The 23775-nt window shown below is 45.8% G+C and overlaps 1 protein-coding gene and 1 pseudogene across 1 annotated transcript; one reads left to right on the forward strand and one right to left on the reverse strand.

Annotated features, from left to right (window-relative positions):
* Window positions 1-4060: 4060 nt before the first annotated feature.
* Window positions 4061-23450, reverse strand: LOC144134973 (uncharacterized). The gene is made up of 10 exons (XM_077667759.1): window positions 23368-23450; window positions 20656-20733; window positions 20512-20554; window positions 19164-19261; window positions 15460-15549; window positions 9591-9623; window positions 8055-8087; window positions 7837-7902; window positions 5353-5403; window positions 4061-4345 (listed from the first exon to the last, which is right to left on the reverse strand). The coding sequence occupies exons 2-10, from the start codon at window positions 20704-20706 to the stop codon at window positions 4280-4282; spliced, it is 531 nt and encodes a 176-aa protein (XP_077523885.1). The 5' UTR covers window positions 20707-20733; window positions 23368-23450; the 3' UTR covers window positions 4061-4279.
* On the forward strand, window positions 12339-15216 carry LOC144133647 (uncharacterized; annotated as a pseudogene).
* Window positions 23451-23775: the final 325 nt, after the last annotated feature.

Raw genomic sequence — 23775 nt, forward strand, 5'->3', positions numbered from 1 at the left:
CTAACGTTAATAATAATAGGTTAATCATAAGTTAATTATTATATCGGCAATAAGGCGTAATCAGTCTGGCTATCATGTTCCGAATCAGTCCAGTTCAGGTGGCACTGGTTCGGTATCCCTTCGCTCTGCCAAAGGTAATAATTAACGAACGTGTTTAACAACGATTATTTTCATCATCATCAGCCTCAGAGGGCCCACTGAATGACAAAAAACTTTCCCTTGACCCTCCGACGAGCACTGTACTGTGCCAACTGCAGCCATCTTCTCCCCTCAAGCTTATTAATCTCATCCACCCGCTGTTCTGCCGCCCCTTGCTACGCGACCCTTCCTGTCAAATATAGCCTGTTACCCTTAAGGACCAACGATTACATTGCCTTCGGATTACATGCCATACCTAAGGCCATATGTTCTTGATTTCGACTAGGATATCATTAACCCGTGTTTGATCCCTGACCATCTCCGCTCTCTTCTTGTCTCTTCCGTTTCACCTATATGTTTTCTTTCCGTAGCTGTTCATAAAGCTGTCCATAACTTAAGTTGAACCCTTTGCGTGAGCCTCCACATTTCTACCACATAGGTGAGTACTGGCAAGGTACACCTGTTATATACTTTTCTCTTGATGGATATTGGTTATTCTGCCATTCATGATATGAGAGAACCTGCCAAATGCGCATCATCATCATCATCATCGTAATCATCATCATAATCAACAGCCTTACTACACCCACTGCAGGCCTAAGGCCTCTCCCATTTCTCTCCAATTAAACCTGTCCTTTGCAAGCTTCATCTACGCCTTGCCTGCAAACTTCTTAAGCTAATCCACGCACCTAACCTTCTGCCGCCCCCTGCTACGCTTACTTTCTCTTGGGTCTGCGGTCACTACCTGCCCTAAGTAGACGTATTATGAGCACTCTTGTGCTTGCTCAATTTAAAGGCCTCTCCTATGCCTCTCCAATTAACCCTGTCATTTGCCAGCTGCGCCCACTCTATACCTGCAAACTTCCTAATCTCATCCGCCGACCTAACCTTCTGCCGCCGCCTTATAGGCTTGCCTTCTCCTGGAATCCACTCCGCTACTCTTAAGGACCAGCGGTTATCTTGCCAGCCTCCGCGTTTCTGCCTCATAGGTGAGTACCGGTGAGATACAGCTGTTGTAAATTTTTCTCTTCAGGGATAGTGGTAACCTGCTATTCATGATCTGAGAGAACCTGCCATATGCGCTCAACCCCATTATTATCCTTCTAGTAATTTCCCTTTCATTATCCGGAAAGTTTACGTATTTCGATGCCACTTCCAGCCCCTCGCTGCTAATTGTGAACTGCTGTTCTCTTGCTAGACTGTTGAACATTACTTTGGTTTTCTGCATGTTAATTTTTAGACTCTCCATTCTGCTCTGCCTGTCTAACTCATTGATCATGGCTTGCAGTTCACCTCCTGAGGGACTCAGCAAGGCAATGTCATCAGCAAATCGCAGATTTATTTAGGTATTCTTCATTAACTCTTGTCCCCAACTGTTTAAAATTCCGGCCTCGGAATATCTCCAGTAAACAGGCGGTGGACAGCCTGCCTGATCATTTGGTTGATTAATTAAAGTCTATGGTTGCCCTGACTCTATTAGCAATTACCTTAGTAAATACCTTCTAGAGAACAGTTAGTAAGCCGATCCGTTGCGTAATGTTTCAAGTCCTTGGCGTCTCTTTTCTTATGAAGTAAGATAATGTTTGCGTTCTTCCAAGCTTCTGGTACGGTCGAGGTCATGAGGCATTGTGTGTACAGGGAGGCTGATTTTTCAAGTACAATCTCCCGTCCGTCCTTCAACAGATCTGCTGTTATCTGATCCTCACCAGCTGCTTTGCGTCTTTTCATTGCTTATAAAGTTTTTTCCTCTTTCTTTACTGGCGGGATGTCACAGTGCTGTGCGCTACTGCCTGTGTTATTAACATCCTGAATAGAGTTGCTCCTCTATATAGTGGTTTGCAAGATTCCGGCTACTTTAACTATCTTATCCAGATTTCTAATGACACTGCCCTCTTTGTCTCTTAACAAATACACTGGTTTTTGCCTATGCCTAGTCTCCTGTTCACCGCTTTTAGGCTACCTCCGTTGCTTTGAGCATGCTCGTTTTTCTCCAAATTAAATTTCCTTATGTCGGGTATCTTGCGCTTATTTATTAAATTTGATAGCTCTGCCAGTCTTATTCTGTCTGTGGGGTAAAATGCCTTCATGCTTTAGCGTTTGTTAATCAGATCTTTCGTCTCCTGAGATAGTGGGCTGGTATCCTGACGAGCCAACTTGCATCCTACATCTACTGCGTATTCCTTAATGATAGCTGCGAGATTATTGTTCAGTGCTTGAGCATTAAGGTCGTCGTCTTCAGTAAATACCGTATCTCTGTTCTGTAACGATATCCTGAATTCTACTTTCCCTCTAAACACTAACTAGTTATTGGGCTTCCGGTTCATTAGTTTCTTCCGTTTCCTCTTCAAGTCTTTGCTCGCTAATTCGAGACCTTATCGTCTTGTGGTGAACTCAACGCAGGTTTCAGAGGAATTCAAAATGCTTTTTCAAAGTCTTTTTCATATTTAGTCTTACCGTTGGGGCTCTCCCATGTTCATTTCCTGTTTTCTCGTTTGCATTAAAAGGTATCGATCATCCATAAATTATGTCTATCTGCGAACTCCATTAATACCTTCCACCTGCTATTCCTAGAGCCTATGCAGTAGTCGCCTACTCCCTGGTCTGCATCCTGCTTCTTCGTTACCTTAGTACTAAAGTCGCCCATCAGTACACATTGTACTGCGCGTTTACTTTGCTCACAGCGGTTTCCACGTCCTCATAGAAGCTTTTTACGATCTGATCACCACAGCTAGATGTTGGCGCGTAGGCCTGCACCACCTTCATTTTATACTCTTATTAAGACTAATGACGATAGGAGCCACACTTTCGTTATTACTACAGAATTCCTCTATGTTGCCGCCTATATCCTGGTTCATGAGAAATCCCTTTCCTAGTTCTTGTTTGTCCGCTAATCCACAATAGCACAGTACGCTACACGAATTGCATTATGTTAGCAAGTTATTTGAGGTGCCATTCAGTTGCAAATATTTAAAATGCCAGTCTTGACATAACAGAGGCGGCAAAGTAAAGGTACGCCAACTAAGCCCATAAAGGAATTGCAAATTCGGTTGCTGCGGCAAAGCGTTGGATAGCGCATGTTGGAAAACCACTGGGTATTCTGCACACAAACTTTAAAAGAATGGACAAAATACAAACTGTTTTATTCAGCTGTACATTTATGGGCGTACAAAAAGAAGCTACAAACATTATTAAAAAAATGATAACATATGGCAAAAAGCTTCGCTACAGCAGCGCCTAAAGAGGATAAATAAGGAAAAAATGAGCATCACGAGGCCAATACCGCACGAATATTAAACCTCGTTGTTTCGTGTATCCCGGAAACGAAAAATTTTTGTACGGATAAGATTTCTAGGCTCACATGTTTTCGATTCTAACGCGTGACCTCATCGGTTGCAATAATTTGTTTGGCGCTCTGATACATGCGAACAGCAATCACTCCGTATTTCTTGCATTCCGGATAAGAATTGCAACGTCGACTCCACGCTTCTTCCACAGACAATATTAGTAGGCTGAGTCATTAATATAATGAACGAGCTGCCGTGTTTAGGTTGATAGTATACGCACACGTCTTCGTCCGAGCCCTCACATAATTTTGACATTAGCTAGGAGTAACATTTCTTCCAATACGCCGAAGCCAGCGAGGTCTCTCATTACAAAACATTACATGGTATATTGAAACTAAGTTCTCGTCAAGGCGGCGCCAAAACTCTTGAAAATTTAAGCTGGTTTGTCTACACGGCGGTTTAGTATACGGTTTTACTTTCCACTCCAGGAAGAGGAAGTTGCCTGGAGGCCTTACTAAGTTTAGCTACGGGAAGAGGACCCGTAGAGAACCAATCGCATTATCGTTGAGACTAATTTTTCGAAACGATAGCGGTGCCTATCGTGAAAGAAAGGGCGACATAGTACAGAAGCCACTGGGTTTCGATCAACATATGGTCTATAGGCCATTTCTGTGTTTCTCGTGCTCGAGTGGCAAGCGCACACAGAATCCGCGGTGATGAGGGCTTCGTGCTTCGAGTTCAGTCCATGGTCTAATCGGTTGCTTTGTTTGGGCCGCAGACCTTGTGGAAATATGTGATTTCGTGAGCGCTCTTCAATAGAGTGACATCTAAAAAAGCGCGCGAAGAAATTTTGTGCGCTAAAAAAATAGCTGCCGGTAGAGCACTTTGTCGATGAAGAGATCTATGCGCCAAGTTGCGTAGACCTGTATGAGGGAGAAAAAAAATAGATAAAAAAGGAAGAATACAAATATTAAAACCACTTAATGCCAGGGTTGGACAAGTAATTACCACGATTAGCAGCCTAACTGCATTCACTACAGCACAAAGGCCTCTCAATTATCCCTCCAGTTAAGACGGTCCTGTGCGAGCTGCACCGTCTTATCTCCGACAGCTAAGCAGCGCTAATTGGTTAGCGAATTGATTAAATTAATGATGGGGAAAGCATGACTGGTACTGATACTGAAATACCACTAATAAAACACAAATGGCCGCTGTAGCCCATGGTTGACTGGGGCCATGGATTCGTGGCTGCGGGAAAGTGAACCCTGCATCACACTTTGGCAATTTGGTTAGACTGCGATGGTCTCAGTTGGCTTTTGTAAAAAATGTGGAGACCATTGCAGAGGAACCGTTTTTCCGAGCTGGTAGCTGTACTATCAGGTCGCATAGGAACTCAAACAGGGAATTGAGGATTTTTGTACTGTGCACCGAGGCAATCCTTCGAAGCTGGTTGCCGAATAGGCTCTTCGTTGGCTTAATTGCCCACGAACACGCTTCACACTGTTCCTACCTTGTATCTGATAGTGCGAAGGCAAAATATTGCGTTTTGTTCACAGGCGCATTCCGCGTTTGCTTCCGTCCTGATAGTGTGTATGAATATAGATGGCTATCTATTTTCTCTCAGTCCTTTCTCCTACGCCCGGGAGAGGGCATGAAGGCGGGACCAGGTACTGATGACAGCGTGAAACCAACGGAAGTAGCCTAATACAGGTAACCCTGTATAATTAGTGGCTTAGAACCTGCAGAAGAACTCCAGCCACCACCAACCCGGCTCTACCATCTAGAAAGCTCCACCCACGCGAAGCCTAAGAATGGAGCCCACATCTGCCCTACCACTTCGCTAGGTAGGACGTTGCGTTTCAACAGTGACGAACGAAAAAAGCTTTTCCGAAGGCGGCGTGTTATACAGCCCAGTCTGCAGAACACTTACGTCTATGATCAGAATGCTGATCTCCATGAAGAGGTAGGACAAGTGGTAGAACTGCGGAATGACGAGAAAGAAAAAGAGAGAAAGACAGCAAGAAAACAAGAAGCAAGTCAGCTTTATGGCGAACTAACTTGGCGTTGGCCACAGCCGAGGCATATCGTCTAGTGTGAGCTAGTTCTTTCCGAACACTCATCGTCATCATCATCAGCCAGACTACGTCCACTGAAGGGAAAAGGCCTCTACCATGTCTCTCCCATTAACCCGGTCCTTTGTCAACTGCGGCCAGCGTATCCCTAGAAACTTCCTAATTTTATCTGCCCATCTAACTTCCTGCTGCCCCTTGCTATGCTTACCTTTTCTTGGAATCCACTCCGTTACCCTTAAGGACCAGCGGTTATCTTTCCTTCGCATTAAATGCCCTGCCCAAGCCCATTTATTCCTCTTGATTTCGTCTATGATGCCATTAACTCTCGTTTGTTCCATCACCCAATCTGCCCGCTTCCGGCCCTCATAACCCTCATAATATAAAAGCCCCAGTGTTTCTCTTTTTTATTTTTTTCCTTTATCATTTCGGAAGTATCAGCGAAACCTTGCCTTTGAATTTACTGCATGTTGTCAGGCAAGATGGCGAGGTGACGGATAATGGAGCAGAGAAGAAAGAATCATTGCACAATAGAAGCCCGTATGGCCCATATTAATTCACAATGGTTAAACACCGCATTTCTTTCTACTATGAAAGTGCCGCGAACATGGTTATCGTGAAACTCCCCCACTTGCGCTGAATGCATAAGCTGGCGGCTTCGAGGGACCGGCCTTCTCCTACCTACCAAGCAAGAGGTACTGTAAAACGATCTAACTTGCCAGCTGTTGCCTTTATTAAACTTTTCCCGCCAATCTTCGAAGGAACCATGGAGTTTATTGCAGAGAAATTGAACATGGAAACAGGTTAGTGTTATTATAATTCGCCAGCGCGATGTGAACATCGAACTGGTGAATAAAGCAGAGTCTTATGTAGGTATCCACAGCGCTCAGTTCAAAAGCCGGCAGATAACTTTGCGATTCAATTGAACGCAAAACACTAAATCAGAGAAAAATAACACTGCGTCAATCAGCACTTAAAAGTGTGGTTTAGTATTGCTGGGGAAGAAAGCGCAGTGCGGTGCAAGAACTCTGAGTACCAAAAAGAAAACCCTCTGCTCCTGTTGATTGACCTTCGCTCGTGCAAGAAAACCCAACATACCGAAGAGCGATCTGGCGTCGCCATAGTTTGACAATGCATTAATGACACTGTTATTCACTCCTTGCGGGAAACTTCCCAGTTCAGACTCAGATGGCTGCTCAGCATTAAGTTTCAAGTAAAAGCACAAGTTATAAAAAGGGTTTTATTTCGAGCAGGTCAGTGGGCATTTTGGAAAGGCTATCAGCGAGTCAATACAGACGTGCCATTGAGCAAATAATAGCTAAAAGAAAAATACGAAAGCTAGAAACGGGCACAGAAGGCTCTTTTGAGTACCTTCTGTTCAGATGGTGCGCTTTAGCTATCAACTGCAGCATGGTAACGGGGTACAAAACGGAGACCTCGAAAACAGAGCGTCCACTGACAGCCACAGTTTGTTCATACTAAAACACACTGTTTTTATACGATCGCTGCACACAGTGGAAACCAATTTCATCCAGTTATACCCCACGTGTATATAAACTGAATTGAGGTTCAGCGTCCCGAACCAACTCGCGGGACGCCGTAGCAGATGGTTTGGAATTCATTTATACATCCTCAGGTTATTTAACGTGCTGTGACATCGAACAGCACACGGGCGCTTTAAAACCCGGCTCCATCGACATACGGCCGCCATGGCCGGAGATAGTACCTCTGATCTCGGGATCAGCAGCCGAACGCCAAAGCCACTAAGCCATCGCGGCAGGTCCATAAGTGTATGCTACACTCTAAACATCTATGAGGGAATAAAAAGAGATTAAGCTGTCCTCTGGAGCACTCCCGTTAAGAATCAGGGTATGCTGCCAAAACTCCGGAGTAGATTTGGATCACTGATCATGCGGATATCTTACTCATGTCAACGGAGGTGTATTCCCACTGCAAAGCATAGTAACTCGATTCAGTTAACAAAGGGAGGAAGTTTTCAAACGCGGCACAGGAGGTCCAGAGGTTAACAAATAGAGTAGGTTGAAACCTCGTTTAAAATCTTTGTAACTGCTTGTACTTCAGAAGTTTTGAAAAGTTTCCGTGGCTCACCTTAAGAATTCCGTATATTTACTGGTGGAAATCTACTCCAGGGCTTGGGCAGCATACACTTCCACGTGAAGGGAGTGCGTTAGACGACAGCTTACTCCCCTTTTACTGCTTTCGTGTCAATAGTGTATGACCGGTATTCCACAAGTTTTGCTTTCGCCGCATTCAGCGTTGTGTATGGATCGCTTGCGCAGTTGATGAGCTAGCCACTTTCCTGTTGCTACTTTGCTTTTCCGCACCTTTCTCCAGTCCCGTTCAGTGGTCGGCCTTCTGGACATTGCGCGCTGGAACGCCCAGGCGAGAGGCTGCATTGTACAAGAAAACAGCATCAGTGTTATGGATGCTTTAACAGCAACACATAAATAGGTGGCGCAGTTAAATACTTCAAAATACTGCGTGCTCAAAGGAGCATGCCTTCATTTGAAGTGTCGAGACAAGTACCGAGACCCTTGCTTACCACTGTATCGTCACCGTTCTTTCTTTTGAAAAACTGCGAATTGAGAAAAGTGGATGGCAGATTAAAAACTCTTAGGCGATCCCCATTGGATAGTTTGAATGCATTAGCAGCCAAATGTTTATTATGTCCGGGGTTGGCACTCTAAAGTTCGTTATACTTGAGGTGGTACATTTAGGTTCGTTATATGCGAGGTCTACATACGTTCGCTATATCCGTGGTGAAGACACGACAGTTCGTTATATAGAAACATTTACAAGTAAAATGTTTCTACTCGGCGGAGCGTCAGCACTGTGGCTTTTGCAGAAGCCAGAATTCTGCTTTTCAACTTCTGAGCCTTTGAAGGGCTAGAGATGCCCCGACTAGATTCGCGTTTGCCTTTTTTTGCGCGCTGCTTGAATAGGCAGCCAAATAATCCAAAACCGAAAATTGTACCATCCGCATTTAGAGTTTGCCAGGTTTTTGAAACATTTTAAGACTTCGGCATGAGAATGGCGTTTTAATACCAGTTTCGAAGCAACCACGGGATGGCGCTTTTCCACCTCGTAGGTCTTGCTATTGATGATTTAAAGATTATCAAAACCTTGATTCTCCCTTACGCGGAACTAATTGGTGAATTAAGCAATGACTTCAAACTTAAAGAGAAATTCTGAGTCAGTCAACGCAGTCCGGCTGAAAGAAAAACATTACTGGATCTCATTTGAGCCGACTGAATATATTTCTTGAGTCGCGCAGAGCTATCTAAGGGTTCGAAAGGGAACTATTATTTTTTTAATATGCTAAACGCAGTTTTCATGCCAAAATTTCTCAAGAACAGGCTGCCTTCAGGTAGGATAGATGAAATTTCGGGGTGGAAATAGATGACGCAAACAAGTAACTACCAATAACGCCCCTTCATTGTTTGAAGACAGCAAGGTTCGCCTATTTTTGACGTATTCCTTGCCCACCCCCACATGACAGTGCCCTCCAAAGGGTAAGAAGTTGTAAATGCATGGAATGAAATAGAAAATGGTGGTTTGGTCTGCACCCCAACTGTAATTAGTACTTGACGTAAAATACTATTCTGCGCATTGGGTGATCATTCATGCAATTACGCATGCGTTGAAGTTCTGGCTCTTTTCCGAATAAAAAAAGCACCGCTGACCATGAGATGCATCTTTCGAACGGACTGCTCCAATGGCAGGTGCAGAAGAGATAAATTTCAGACCATGTGCAAAAGTGATAAGGACGCCCGCAACATAAAAGAATGCCGGTGTCTTCTCTGTATACAAGCACAACCTTAGTCAAAAGCTTTGAGTAAAAAAAGGGGGCGGGTCGCTTCGAAGCCTTCTAGTGAGGTTATTTTACCGTCCATAAGAGTCCTAACCTTTGGAGGGCTAAGGATGAACGTTCCTCTCAACTTCACGCATTTGGAAAGCCAGTGGCCGCATAACGAGCTACTCTGCGTGGCTTAGATACGGACCCATCTGGGCTCTTAACTTTTTACATAGGCAGTGTCTGGAATGCCAGCGTTGGTGATAGAGTTCTCTTTTCCCTTACGTGCAACGGCAAGTCATAAAATCCCATAGCCACCTGGAAAGAAGGAAAGAAGCAAGGTAAGAAAACAAAGGAGGAAAGGCTGGGAAAAATATGAAATGAAGAAAGTTAGAATGGCTGGAGGAGAAAGAGGAGCGAGTGAAATTAAGTTAACAAAAATAAAAAAAATGGTAAAACAAGAAAAGAAGCCAAGAAAGAAAGAAAGCGATAAAGAGTGACGCGTAAACCTTTTATTAGGAACAGAAAAGTTCCCTTAACCTCGCAATCTAGCTTCACAGCTTATCCACGCCTGATTGGATTAGCGCTTAATTTTTGGAACGAGCACTGCAGGAAAAATGAAGAGTGGCATCACCCACAGTGCTACTGGTGGTTTGATTTTCGTCGCTTTCCTCACATATATATTTCTCGAAAGGGGTCATCACACCTACGACAGTGAATACAAATTTTTCTAAATAAATACAGGTTCTTAATGTAACCCCTATTTCTTCTTAAGTAAGAGCGATTGAAGGGCCACGTGTAAGTTTTTGTTTTGTCTGGAGAATTGTTTTTCTGCTACGTGGGCGAACCGGCCAGTGCAAACTCTGATCGACCATCACAATCACATAATTTTTGACGGTCTGTTAAAATTTCCGCCGTTGTTATTAGGGTAAATGTATACCGATGCTAGCTTTCATTGAGGCACCTCGCCGTCTCCGAAAGTCGATGGTCTTATCGCGCAGAGAGTAAAATTTTGAAAGAAGAATTGCGGTGCAAAATAAATCAGAGGTAGACAGGAGCCTTTGCATGGAGGCTTAGGAAAATTTTGACCAAAAGCGGATATTTAAAAAACAGGACTACCATCGCACAAGACAAACGTATTTTTTTTTTACTTTGATTCCATCGAAATGTGGTCGTCGCGGAAGAAATTCTACGCCGTGACCGGCCGAAAAAGAGAGCCCACGTTTTGTCCCGATATAGGCGGCAGCACGAAAATACACAGCGTAGTTAGACGGCCATCGCGCATGCTCAGCTCAATTGTGACAGCGGTACCACTGCAAGAGTTGCCTTGGTGCATAGGCTTTACTCCGCGACGTTTGCAGCTCAAGAGAGGAGCCTGTCAGTTTCGGCAAGGCAGTTTGCTTTGCCTTGAATTTACACTGTGGTATAGCTATGTGCATATGATATCGTTTCTTGGAATATATTTCAGTGGCTGTACTTCAACACAAGTCGAACGTGTGCTGTGGTTAGAATTTCCACAGGCTGCAATTCCGCATGCTCTGGGCAAGCAGATCTATGACTATGTATACTCTTGAAGCAATTGTTAGTGAAAGAACAAGAAGACGCAATGAAATCCTGCTGCTCTGGGCACCCTAAGAGAAAAATCGGCTTTGATGAAAGATCTGACTAAGCAAAAAATAAAGAGTAGAAGCAACGTGAGCTCGTTGCCATGTATATATATATAGCAGACAAGGTAAAAAAAAAAATGAGGGGCTCGTTTGACAAACATGTGGAGGAAGCCAACAGTCACCGACACCAAGGTGCATAGGGGGATGTTTATATTTTTTTGTAGTGTTGAAAACTGCGAGAATAATATTTCGATTAATCTGTCGCTTAAAGAAAATTATTTATGATGCAACAGAAAAAACAACCATGCCGCCGGTGTGATCCGAACCCACGAAATCCGAATATCGCGGCCGGTGCTCTAATACAGGACCTGCTGCGTCCGCCGCTATGGGCTCTGGTGAACACTCTCAAGGTTAGCTTACACGCAATGAACATAAATACCCACGACAGCAGCAGATTGGACAGCCGTCGCCGTAGCTCAGTTGGTAGAGCACCGGACGCGATATTCGGAGGTCGTGGGTTCGGATCCCACAGGCGGCATGGTTGTTTTTTCTGCTGCTTCATAAGTACCTTTCTTTAAGCGACAGAAAAATCGAAGTATTATTCTTCCGCTAATAAACATAACAAAACAAAATATAAACATCCGCTATGCACCTCGGTGTCGGTGACTGTTCGCTTCCTTCATATATTTGTCAAACGAGCCCCTTACTTCCTTTAACTTGTCTGCTAATAGCTTAACGACGGGTCTCGGTTCAGGCAGTCTTGATGCCATAGGTCGCGTAAGAGGGTTCTTGCACAGTTTCCGCCCTCGCCGTTAGATGACGTTCCACGTCACACTCGCGGTAATACAGGACGTGCTGCGTCCACCGCTATGGGTGAGGGTGGCTCTGGGGAACACTCTGAAGGTTAGCTTACACGCAATGAACATAAATACCCACGAGACCAGCAGATTGACAGCCGTCGCCGTAGCTCAGTTGGTAGAGCACCGGAGGCGTGAATACGGAGGCGTGAATACGGACAACCTGAGGCCCATATCACTGACCTCATGTGCGGGCAAGCTTATAGAGACGATGGTTCGGGGTCGCCTCTCTCCATACCTGGAGAGTAAGGGCGTCTTTGCAGTCACCCTGTTCGGGTTTCGCCCCCACATGTCTGCACAGGATGTCCTTCTCCAGCTGTACAGGGATGTAATACGACCCACAACTATGCAACACAATGACAAAGCCATCCTCGGCCTTGACCTGATAGGGGCTTTCGACAATGTTAAACACGGAAGCATCCTGGCCAACTTGAGTTCTACCGATTGTGGGGCTAGGGCCTACGCGTATGTAAGAGATTTCTTGACTAATCGCCAGGCCTTCCTTCGGATTGAGGGCGAGTAATACGGCCCTTACATGATGGGAACACGGGGTACCCCTCAACATAGCTATGATGCGCCTCCCAAGCCAACTAGCCAGGGTGGAAGGCATTCAACACGCGTTATATGCAGACGACATTGCAATTTGGACAACTGAGGGGAGCCTTGGGGACATGGAGGCCCGCCTTCAGCAGGCCGCTTCCATAGTCGATGCGTATGCTATGGACTGTGGGCTCCAATGTGCTCCAGCGAAATCAGAGCTTCTGCATGTCAGAGCGAACCCAAAGGATAGGACAGCAATTCACATCTCTCTGTCAGGAGGTCCTATTAGAGAGGTGGAGGAGCTCCGTATTCTGGGCCTTCTCATTCACCACAGACTCAGACCGGACTCCACCATTGTGAAACTCAAGAGAGTAGGCGAACAGGTAGGGCGTATGATCCGCCGCGTTTCCAACAAGCGGGGCGGTCTGCGGGGCAGGGACGCGCTTCGGCTCGTCTATGCCTTCGTGACTAGCCGGATCCTCTACGCCGTGCCATATCTCCGCACTACTAAGCAACACGAGGCGCGAATAGACGCCATCATCCGCAAGGCAACTAAGCGAGCCCTGGATCTCCCGGTGGCTACCTCTAATGCCAAACTGAAGGCATTGGGGGTGCTAAACTCCTACCAGGAGCTGCGGGAGGCCCACCTTGTGAACCAATACACGCGGCTCATGCAGACGGCCCCTGGGCGCCGCCTGCTAAACCGCTTGCACATCCAACACGACTGCACTCCAAAGGAGACGGAGCGTATCCCGGTACTGTGGCGCCATATGCTCTGGGTCTCCCCGCTCCCCCGTAACATGGACACCGACATGCACGAAAACAGACGAGAAGCGCGGGCTCGGGCTCTTGAGAGACAACACGGCTCCCTACCCGGTGGATATTATGTAGACGTAGCAGGGCTGTCGCCCACGGGATTTTACACGGGCGCTGTTGTTCACCAGGAAATGCACGTCGATGGACTCTCTTTTCGAGCCCCGAATTCAATGCGAGCCGAGGAAGTCGAGATAGCGCTTGCTGCGGCCCACGCCAATTCGAGAATCATCATTACGGACTCCCGAAAAGCATGTGATCATTACTTGGCTGGGGAGATCTCCCTCTTAGCTGCTTGCATTCTAAGACGGACTGCCACTGATCAACACCGAGAAGAATCATTTGGGCTCCTGGCCATCAGGGCGTACGAGGTAATGAGGCCGCTGACGCGGTTGCCCGAGCGCTTATTTACCGGGCTCCTCATCCCAGCTCTTCTGGCTCGGAGACTAACCAGCCGCTGCTGCGTTTCAGGGAAATAATAACGCATTATAGCGACAACCACCGCCTTGTCCCGGCCCCTGCCAAGGGGCTGAGTAAGACGGAGGAGCGAACTTTAAGGCGCCTGCAGACAGCTACTCTGCTCTGTCCTGCAATCTTAAAGCATTACGATCCTAACACGAATGGGCGATGCCCGCACTGTGGGGAGACCTGTGATATCTTCTACATGGTGTGGGCATGTACTGAAAATCCCCACCTCCACCCTGCCCCTACACCTTCCAGAGAGGCATGGGAGACTGCCCTCCTCAACTGCTCCTCGCTTGAGTCCCAAAGGGCTCTGGTGAGACGGGCGAGAGACGGGGCATTGTCATGCATGTCCCGGACTAGGGACGCCGACCATGTAGCGGGGCCACTCTGTGGCTCCCAAACTCTATTGCAGCAATTAAAAGTTTTCCCCACCGCCACCACCACCGGAGGCGATATTTTGAGGTCGCGGGTTCGCATCCCACTGACGGGATGGTTGTTTCTCTGCTGCTTCATAAGTAATTTTCTTTAAGCGACAGATTAATCGAAGTATTATTCTCCCACTAATCAACACTGCGAAAAATGTAGACAGTCCCCTATGCACGTTGGTGTCGGTGACTGTTCGTTCCACACACACACACACACACACACACACACACACACACACACACACACACACACACACACACACACACACACACACACACACACACACACACACACACACACACACACACACACACACACACACACACACACACACACACACACACACACACACACACACACACACACACACACACACACACACACACACACACACACACACACACACACACACACACACACACACACACACACACACACACACACACACACACACACACACACACACACACACACACACACACACACACACACACACACACACACACACACACACACACACACACACACACACACACACACACACACACACACACACACACACACACACACACACACACACACACACACACACACACACACACACACACACACACACACACACACACACACACACACACACACACACACACACACACACACACACACACACACACACACACACACACACACACACACACACACACACACACACACACACACACACACACACACACACACACACACACACACACACACACACACACACACACACACACACACACACACACACACACACACACACACACACACACACACACACACACACACACACACACACACACACACACACACACACACACACACACACACACACACACACACACACACACACACACACACACACACACACACACACACACACACACACACACACACACACACACACACACACACACACACACACACACACACACACACACACACACACACACACACACACACACGCACACGCACACGCACGCACACACACATATATATATATATATATATATATATTATAAATAAACTGACGACGCAAGACAGACAGTTTGCCTAACCTGCGCCAAGTAGATACAGCGCGATATTCTGTGACTTGTTCGACTTACGTAAATCCCGTCCTTTCAGCGCATCTACAAAGATCACTCCACTGCATTTCCAGTTTAACTTTCATGAAAAGCAACTTAGAATTACTCAGAATCTTCACTATAAAGCCATGACAAATCGAACCTTTTGCTGGAATGCTTTGGTAATTGAAGATAATAGTTACGAACTAAATCAGCTTTTGGCTACCACATCTGCAGTAAGAGATGATGAAATGCATTAGACGGTGGCAGCCTTGCACCCCCATTGATGCTGAAATGGCACGGGAAACAAGACGTGGCCGGCTTGACAAAGGTGGGATCTCACCCTGTATCCAAGGTATCCAATTTCCATGGACGTGATGATGATTCGTCCTTTGCAGAGAAACACGCCCACCTCCATGGGCGTCGCTCGTCTCTGGAGGGCAGAGAAGAAGTGGTTTTCAGAACTAAAAAAATAGAGAGAACGAAAGTATCTGTACATGATTTCATTGAAGACGTGCGTCTAATTTTCAATTTGGTTCTTTCCTCTCGTACAATTTGATTATTTTCTTGAGTTTCTGCGAGGCATTTTCACGTGTATTTCTGCTTTACTGCTTTTCTGAATTTTCGCAATTTTTTTGAGGTAGTACTTGATTCTCTTTTTGAGCGTTACTTGCACTTTTAGTGTGTTTTGGTGTTCACTTGATCTTTTATGGTTTTCATTGCTCCATTTTCACACTATATTTTTGTTTCTATGAAATTTTTGCGACTTTCGCGCGATGCTCAGCAGAAAATTTTGTACGGTAATGTGAATAAATATGCGTATACGATCAAAATTTTAACAACATTACTGCCATTGCATGGCGTTGCAGTCCCTGATAATGATTGACTAGGTTGCGAGTGTCACAATACTAATAAGTGAAAAAAAATATTCAGGCTTTTTGTGCTTTTTTCTTGAAAGAATTTCATTAACTGAACTCTCTGGCCTACTGAGTAGCATTAAATAGCATGTTTTGCAACGCTGTGAATGTGCACAGCTTTTTGTGAAGTAGGACTATCATAAGTTCATTTTTGGCACGAGCGCAGTGCCAAGCGAGTCTTTGCAGGTTGACGTCGACATTAACGAAACAATGCGACGCTTTCAAAGAAGCGACAAAAGGGTTCGTTCTGTGGTGTCAAAAACTGGAGCGACCGTGAGAGTAGCCACTCCAAACCGTTTGTTACAAAAAAAAAATACCGAATTCGTTCATTATAAAAATATACTTCCCAATCTAACAGTGGCCATAGCGAACCATTCTGGACGAAAGCAGTTTTGAACGAAAAATAGCTCATGAACGCAAATTTTTCACCTAACTTTTGATGCCACTAAAACGATCAATACATCCGAAGACCTCCCGTCTTCAGGCTTGCATTTTTTGCTATTAATGTTCTCGCTGTCATGAAAAGCGTTCTCCGCTTGTTTACTATGGCAGTCTTAACTCTCGATGGGAGCGGTGCAAAACTTTAAAAGATTTTGCTACACATCGAAAGTATGGAAATATTGCCTTCAATATTTCCATAACAGTACCGTGCAATTTGCCAATATTCAAAATTTTCATCCTTGAATGTTGGACATGCATATGTATTGTTTAAAAAACGAAATTGACTAACTCTTTTGGGAACACCCTATATAACTGCCGTACATTTTTAAGAAGTTTGATTTTTTTTTATTGGAAGTGACGCTTGAAGAGCGGTACGGAACAATAGGAAAAGGGACGCTGACGAAATAATGTTTTAGGAGGCTACGGCATGCCCATAAAGAACGATTTACTGGAGGGTACAGTGGTAGGCTTTAAGTTTCCTTTTTTTTCTTGATTCATCACTTCTTGTTTGGAGATGTAATTTTGCTCCCGTATTTTCGGCTGTAGGTTCATGAAGGAGTTTCAAGCCAAAAAACTTATTCTTTTCGTACCGTGAAACGTTACTTCAGCACTTCTGAAAATCCTTACTAACGCCTTTTCCCTAGATGCTAGTTTGCACATTCGCAACCATAGCCCATTTTCGAATCACCCGCAGTACCTTGTGCGCTGCAGCAGGCGGTTGCGGAGAAATTTCATGGAAAAGCTCTTGTGAACGTGTTAACACGTTCCCCTCTCTGGTGAAAGTGGCGATCGATTTCTCGTTTCACCGATTTTCATTTTTACCTCGCAGAGGAATGGCTCCCATCCCTTAGAATCAGCGCCGCTCAATGTGAGGCCATATGTTGACCGCGCATGCGAAAAGATAACTCGATCCTTAAGGCACGATGCGTACGGCTGGGAAAACGATATCGCCTACATATCGCCACAACACAGGTAAGTCGAGGAACGCCCATTTCCGTCACTTTTGATGAGAAATGCTGTGCGCAGTTTCGAATATTCCCAAGTGCCGAGCACCGGTTCTGTTATCTGGCACCACGTGACGCATGCCAGCAGCAGCGCTCGAGTCGTTGGATATAAGCGCGATCATCGTCTTCTTGGCAGCGGATCTGGCGGTTCTCTCTGTATCAGCGTTATGAACGTCGTTATAATAAGCAATAAATTGCTCTTCCGCGTAGGTGGCACATCTGCCTTCGCTGATATTGTGCACGGACACTCAGATGAAACGGGAAACATAATTTTTGTAACTTAGTGAAGCAGCACTTTGCACAAGTGTATATTGGTCTAGAGGAAATATTTGAACCCAGATATTTAATTATCAATTTTGCCCATCAACTACGTGCTATCGCAATTCGTAGTGGGCCTGATGTTCAGGGTCTTTGAACATACTGACGTCAGTATCAGCCGCAATAGATGACGCAGCTGCTTGCCGCTGTTTGAGTTTGTCCGCTTTCCGTCTTAAGGCGCCTCATAAGCTGCTCTCTTCCTCACAGTCGGAAAGCAGGCATAAAGGCTAGCCGTCAGGGGATAGTGGGAAAGGAGCATAGGAGAGGGCCAAGTTCGCTCGGATGTGTCGCACCTGACTGACATTGACAAAAAAAAAATAGAGGAGGCGCTGGCTAACGTTTCCAGCCTTGACTGTGGCAATGATAAACATCATTCACTACGCAGTGAAGTCACAACATCAGGATATCATAGACATGCTCGGTACACTGAAGTCTGCATTTGCGTGTTGGTGTATGACAACGTCTAGCAGTAGCTGCTGCTGCCGTCCGTGAGACAGGCAATCACACCGCAAGAAAAGTGAATATGAGCTGGTCCGTAAGGTTGTGCACGGAGATTGTAATTTCATCGCTGATACAAATAACAGTAACATGAGAGCGTAATGGTGCGGATTTCAGGCGTTAGGTGTTCCTGGTCGACGGATTTTTTGTCATGCCTCGAAATCATAGTATGTGCAGTGACCGAAAAGTAAAACCGAGCATGCGAGCTGCGGCGAAATGGCGCTGCTTTTCCAGGGCTACGCTAAAACGAGCATCAAAGGTACAATACTGGCCAGCCTAATGTGCAACGAGAGCCTCTGCTGCATGTATGCGTCTCCGCAAAAAAAAAAAAGTTATGGAGGGCACTTATGACTACCTACGTGCTTTGGATGCGAGAGGTTTGTTTTCAACCTTTATTCATTTTTAGTTTTATTTTTCTCTTTATTTAAAATTACAAACCTCGTCTACTCATTAGCATACAGGCGTAAGAAAACTCGTATACTAGGTTCACCTCTGTTCGCCAAGAGGTAGCCCGGCTTTGTGGCGTTTGGGTTGCGTGCACGCTTTGCAGTCTGAAAAACCTGGGTTCATTTACCCGAACCATCGGAAGCAATTTCACTTTTCTTCCATACTACGGTACGGTGACGTCATCTGGAATTTTTGGGACCACTGCTGATGGTCAACGCCGACACCGGGTTTCGTTGGCGACGAGTCATATAATACTTTTGCGTTAAAAAGCGAAGTGATGCAATTTCTCCACTCGATAGTGTGCTCCGCTTCACTTGCGGTACACCGTTCACGAATAGCTGCACAGAAAAGAATAACTGGGCATCTTTGTAGCCCTTTGGTGCCCGTCCTTGGCAACACTGGATTGAAAGGCAGCCACTTGCCGTTATGATGCTCACGAAGAGCAGTACGGCGATGATGATGCCGAGGGAGTGGACGACCACGTAGAAGCCGTGCAACGCAGCGAACTGGAGGTGGCCGACTGTCGAGGGTGACAAGGGGAGATGGGCGAGGAACCGATAGATTGCGGTTTCACTGTTCGAAGCAAGTTGTAGCAAAAGTGGCCACACGCGGATACGTTGCTGTTTGGATTCATGTGGTCAAAACTAAAAGGAAGAACATTTTTGGAGCATGAAACAATGCGTTATAGTTGAAAAAAAACCCAAGTACGCTTCTGCGCTCCACTGAGCACCAATGAGCAGAACATATGCGACTGCGTTAAGAAGAGAGGATCTTGCCGTTAAAGGCCACGTTTACTGGGACCAGAAATGTATACACTTAGGGCGCCGCTCAATTCACGACAGGCAAGAAACATTTCGCTAAGAAGGAGCAGAGCTGTGTTGCTGGTTACATTATTCTTCTTCGAATTTGTTAAAAACAAAACCGGTTCAGTTTCTTGCAAGAAGAGAAACTCCAGTGCTTTTAAACGTAGTAAGGTATTCGGCCTTTCTGCAAGGCATGAAAATGCAAAAAGCTGTCGAAATATGCCAAAAAGAGCGCCATTATGAAACGTCTTGCTTCCTTTCTATATATACCAAAGGAAATAAAGAGGCGTACTTAAATGCCGTAATCTCGAAGTTAGTCTACTTGGACCTCAGGGCTTTGTGCGGTAGTTTATTATTTCCCTCTACGTTATTGCGCGCTTTGTTTTGAGCTACAAACATGAGACAGAACTAGGCTAGAAGGCTGGCGTATATCAGATCTATGGAGGAAGTTATGTCCAATTCATGACCCGTGTCAATCTCTCATAGAGCATTTTTGTGTGCGCTGCGCGAGTGTGCACGTGTGTTTGTGTGTGTGTGTGTGTGAGTTTACGAAATAAAGGCAAGATGCAGTGGCTATCATAGGCAAGGTGAAGAAAACTGCGCTGTAAGGAAATTACTTTCAGGAAAATTTGATCTAGGACTAGTTGGCTCATAGTCAAAAGGGTCCATGAACCAAGCAGGGTTGTAATGCAGGAGAGGGTGAAAGCAACGAGTGAGAAACAGTCGCACTAACTGACAGCCGCATAATATATTCGACCCCTTGCGATCACATGAAGTTCATTGCCATCGCAAAGCACACGTGCGTTCTTGCAAGTTCTTCCCCGAAAAAATCCAGAAAGCACTCATTATTAACTGCATTTGTAAATAAAAAGGAAACTTCATGACGTTACTACATTTGGTTCGAGATATGATAGCGAAGGATACGCAAAACATCGTGAACAGCACGTGGTTGTTGCGCAGCGCTTACCGAAATTGACGCTATGCGTGAAGACGAACAGAGCGTTGTACGTCTGCAAAAGGAGTGCACAGCATGTATTCCTGTACCAGTGTAGTGCATAGTACATCTCTTCTTGCAGTTCTACAAAGAAACGAGAAGAAAAGAAGAGCCCACCGTGCACACTACCGAGAGGGCGAAAATCTCTCCGCGGCTGTTGATGCACATGGTGGCCAGTTGGATGGAGCCGGTTTCCTGCGCAATGACCGCAGTACATGAGCGAAACATGAGTTAGTTTCGCGTGATGCAAGCCGTCTCGCACCTGTGATGCCTTCCTGCCAGCGCGGTCGCACTTCTGTATTTATAAGCCTCTCTATTGATTTTTTTTCTCACATGTCCTGTTTACGCGAGACTCATATGCGCGGGTCCAATCAGGCGTCTTCAGGATTGCGTATTTCCAAACAGTACTAGCGAGTGAAGCCACTCAGTATTAGCTTGAAAATTCGTTCATTATCTAGCTAGTCAGTACTAGCGAGCCAAGATATTATAGTTTCTTCCTTATCCAGCCCGAACCACCAGCGTTTTAAATTTTAAATGAGCCGTACAAGTCCCAGTCGATCCAACACTGTCGTGTTCATGTAAACGCCCGGACAGTCTCCCAAATTACTAACCAAAAGAACATATAGCGTTTGCATATTAAGACCGCTTTTGTTTCAACGGCTGCATTGACGCATTTTACGTCCTCAAAATGACAGGCACCGCCTTCATGCTGCATTCAAAAAAGAGGGCAAGGAGCAGGGGAGAGGGGCATATTGAAGGAGCCAGAGAGGAAACGAGACTGCCATCTGTGATCATTTGAATAAGGTGGCCTTAACGGGATGTGCAGTCAAGAAGCAGGCGATGAGTGTAAAGCGAGAGTAAATATTATCCCCGGGGATATTTTTGCTCTAGATCGTGGCAACGGAAATGCGCTTGCACAGTCTAGCCACATCCATTCGTCACGCGGTGGACACTCGCAGTGACAGGCCACGCGTAATTTTCGGCTATTGATGTGAATGTGAAATTTAGCGCAGAGATGTGACGTCCGCATTATACGTCGACGAAGGCTTGCTAGTGATTTTTCTTTGGAACCTGCTTCCTGGGTGAGCCTCCTCAACGTAGGGCTGAGGCGTCTCACACATGAATTGACGACCCGCGTAATGCAGAGCAATCAGAGACGATAGCCAGAAGGCGAGTCCTCTGAACAGTGGTTAACTATAGCTGACCATGGTTCCCTGTACCTTTTCGGCCTCGGACCTCGGTTAATATTATTTTGCATTGGCAGTTTTGACCATGGCTGAATACAGTGCACCGCGGTCACGCTTCACGGCAAACAGCAAATGTATTAGCTTGCTTGTCGCGACGAATACTTTTGCGAATTAAATTTGAGGAACTATTAACACAAGTTCTCATTTCCCTTGCTCCTTTGAATTGCAGGTATGCAAGTACGTGCAGCGAAAGCACAAGAGCGCGTCATTGTTGCTGTAAGGAGCTAATCACATAAAATATAATTTTCTGAGCGGTACCGTCCTGGAGATTCTGTCTCCGATTGCACATATTTTCCAGAAGCTATCCGTGCTTCGCAATGTGTCGCCTGGTAAATGAACCCCTCGTTACCACCACCACATTACCACCACAATGCTAAGCTAGAAATTGCCTTGATTTAGCGATGTGTCTTACGCATTATACTAACCGCACATTACGTATAGCGTACTAGACGATGCCGTGCGAGTTTTCATGTTTTTTTTAAGAGTCACCAGCGATCAACATCAGCCCAACTGTGTTAACTGCCAGAAATTGGCCTCCTACATTTATTTCTATTTAATTGTGTCCTACACCAGTGTGCACCACCTTATCCCGATAAACCATTTAGTCTTTCTTATCCGCCCATCACGCTGTCTAAATTCTTCTTGTTAAATCATTACCGAGAACAATAATCCATGCTTGTGAGGCAATTAAAAGATGGCTCTAACTTTCTGCGCCCGAGTTGAAAGCTGCGCTAGTAACTCGGAGCATTCATCCAAATACTTAATTTTCACACGAACGAACAAAGCTGTGGCCTGAAAAGTCTGTGCTGGTGGTAGGGAGTCTCCTAAATAGTTCTGCCCCTCTTTGATATTTATTGTGCACCGAAAGCGCACCTTACCTCCATCGGAATGCGGCCGCCGTGGCCACGCTCGCACAAACCACGGTGGGTGCCCTTTCGCCTGAGAGGATACACTGAGCCTTTTACTTAAATCCGCTTGAGAAAGATTGCTTCGATGACCAACGCTATGTACGCTCTTTGTCAAATTTTTTAGGCCAGATGGTTTGCTTTCGAACCTTAAGGCCGAGCCCTTTCGGGAATTTTGAAGACTAAAAAGTATTCTGACGTAAGAACGGTGGCTCTCCACCGATTAATGAGATTTAAAGACTGACGAAGATAGCTTATTGGGCTTCCACTACGCGGTTGTGAAGCAATCGTGTGGACTGGAAGTTTGAACATATATGTGTACAGGTAAATCCCCTTCTAGCAGAACAGACCCCGTCCATTTCTTTGCTGTGTCCTTGGATTTTGCGCTTCCACAACTTGAAATGTTGCCTTCTAGCTACTCGTCAAAGCTAATTGCTGCAGGCATGCGCGATCTAGCTAGCCTGAGTCTCACGCTTTCGCAGGGACCGAAAACGAGACTTTAAATGTCTGCATCACTGAAGGCAGTAGTGAATCTCGAATGGCCTTTCTTTTAATCCAAGACTATGGTATCCCCACGGAAGCCCGAGTTCCTAAAGTAGAGCGCCCATGCGTCGAATGTAGTAAACAAAGCGTGGGGAATTTGCGCGCACTGAATGGGGCAACGGTGAAATTCTCACCGTCCAGTGTTTCGATGGTATATCAGCAGGAACAGCGGCCCAACATCCCTTGCTCCCCGTTCACCGCAGCTTCTTCGGAGCGTGCGAATAAAAAAAAGTAAACAGGCCGGCGGTGATGATAGCAGAGGGCAGCACCACGAGCTAATATTCTAAGTTGAAATTAGCAAAGCTTCGATAAATATCGTTCTTTCTGGTGTGGTGCCTTAATTTCACAATTTTCTTGACTGTAAGATCTCTAATTTGGTTAAGGTAAGCTTTAGGGGCCTAAAAACTCATCCTTGCGTATTTTTCGGTGTTACTGGAATACTGTTTGGCTACCTCACCTGCGCGTCGCGCACTGCCTGATTCCCCGTTAACCAGTCCTCTCATACCAAACGCTACGAAGGAGCACTGGTAGCCAGCGCTGCC

This window comes from Amblyomma americanum, chromosome 5 (genome assembly GCF_052857255.1).
Source record: "Amblyomma americanum isolate KBUSLIRL-KWMA chromosome 5, ASM5285725v1, whole genome shotgun sequence".
NCBI lineage: Eukaryota > Metazoa > Arthropoda > Arachnida > Ixodida > Ixodidae > Amblyomma > Amblyomma americanum.

Coding starts and splice junctions, on each gene's coding strand:
- LOC144134973 (XM_077667759.1), bottom strand. CDS start 20,706: ATGTGCATCAACAGCCGCGGAGAGATTTTCGCCCTCTCGGTAGTGTGC. Junction 15,550..19,163: donor TCTTCGTGAGCATCATAACG/GCAAGTGGCTGC, acceptor TCTGCCCTCCAG/AGACGAGCGACGCCCATGGA. Junction 5,404..7,836: donor CTGAACGGGACTGGAGAAAG/GTGCGGAAAAGC, acceptor GTCATTCCGCAG/TTCTACCACTTGTCCTACCT.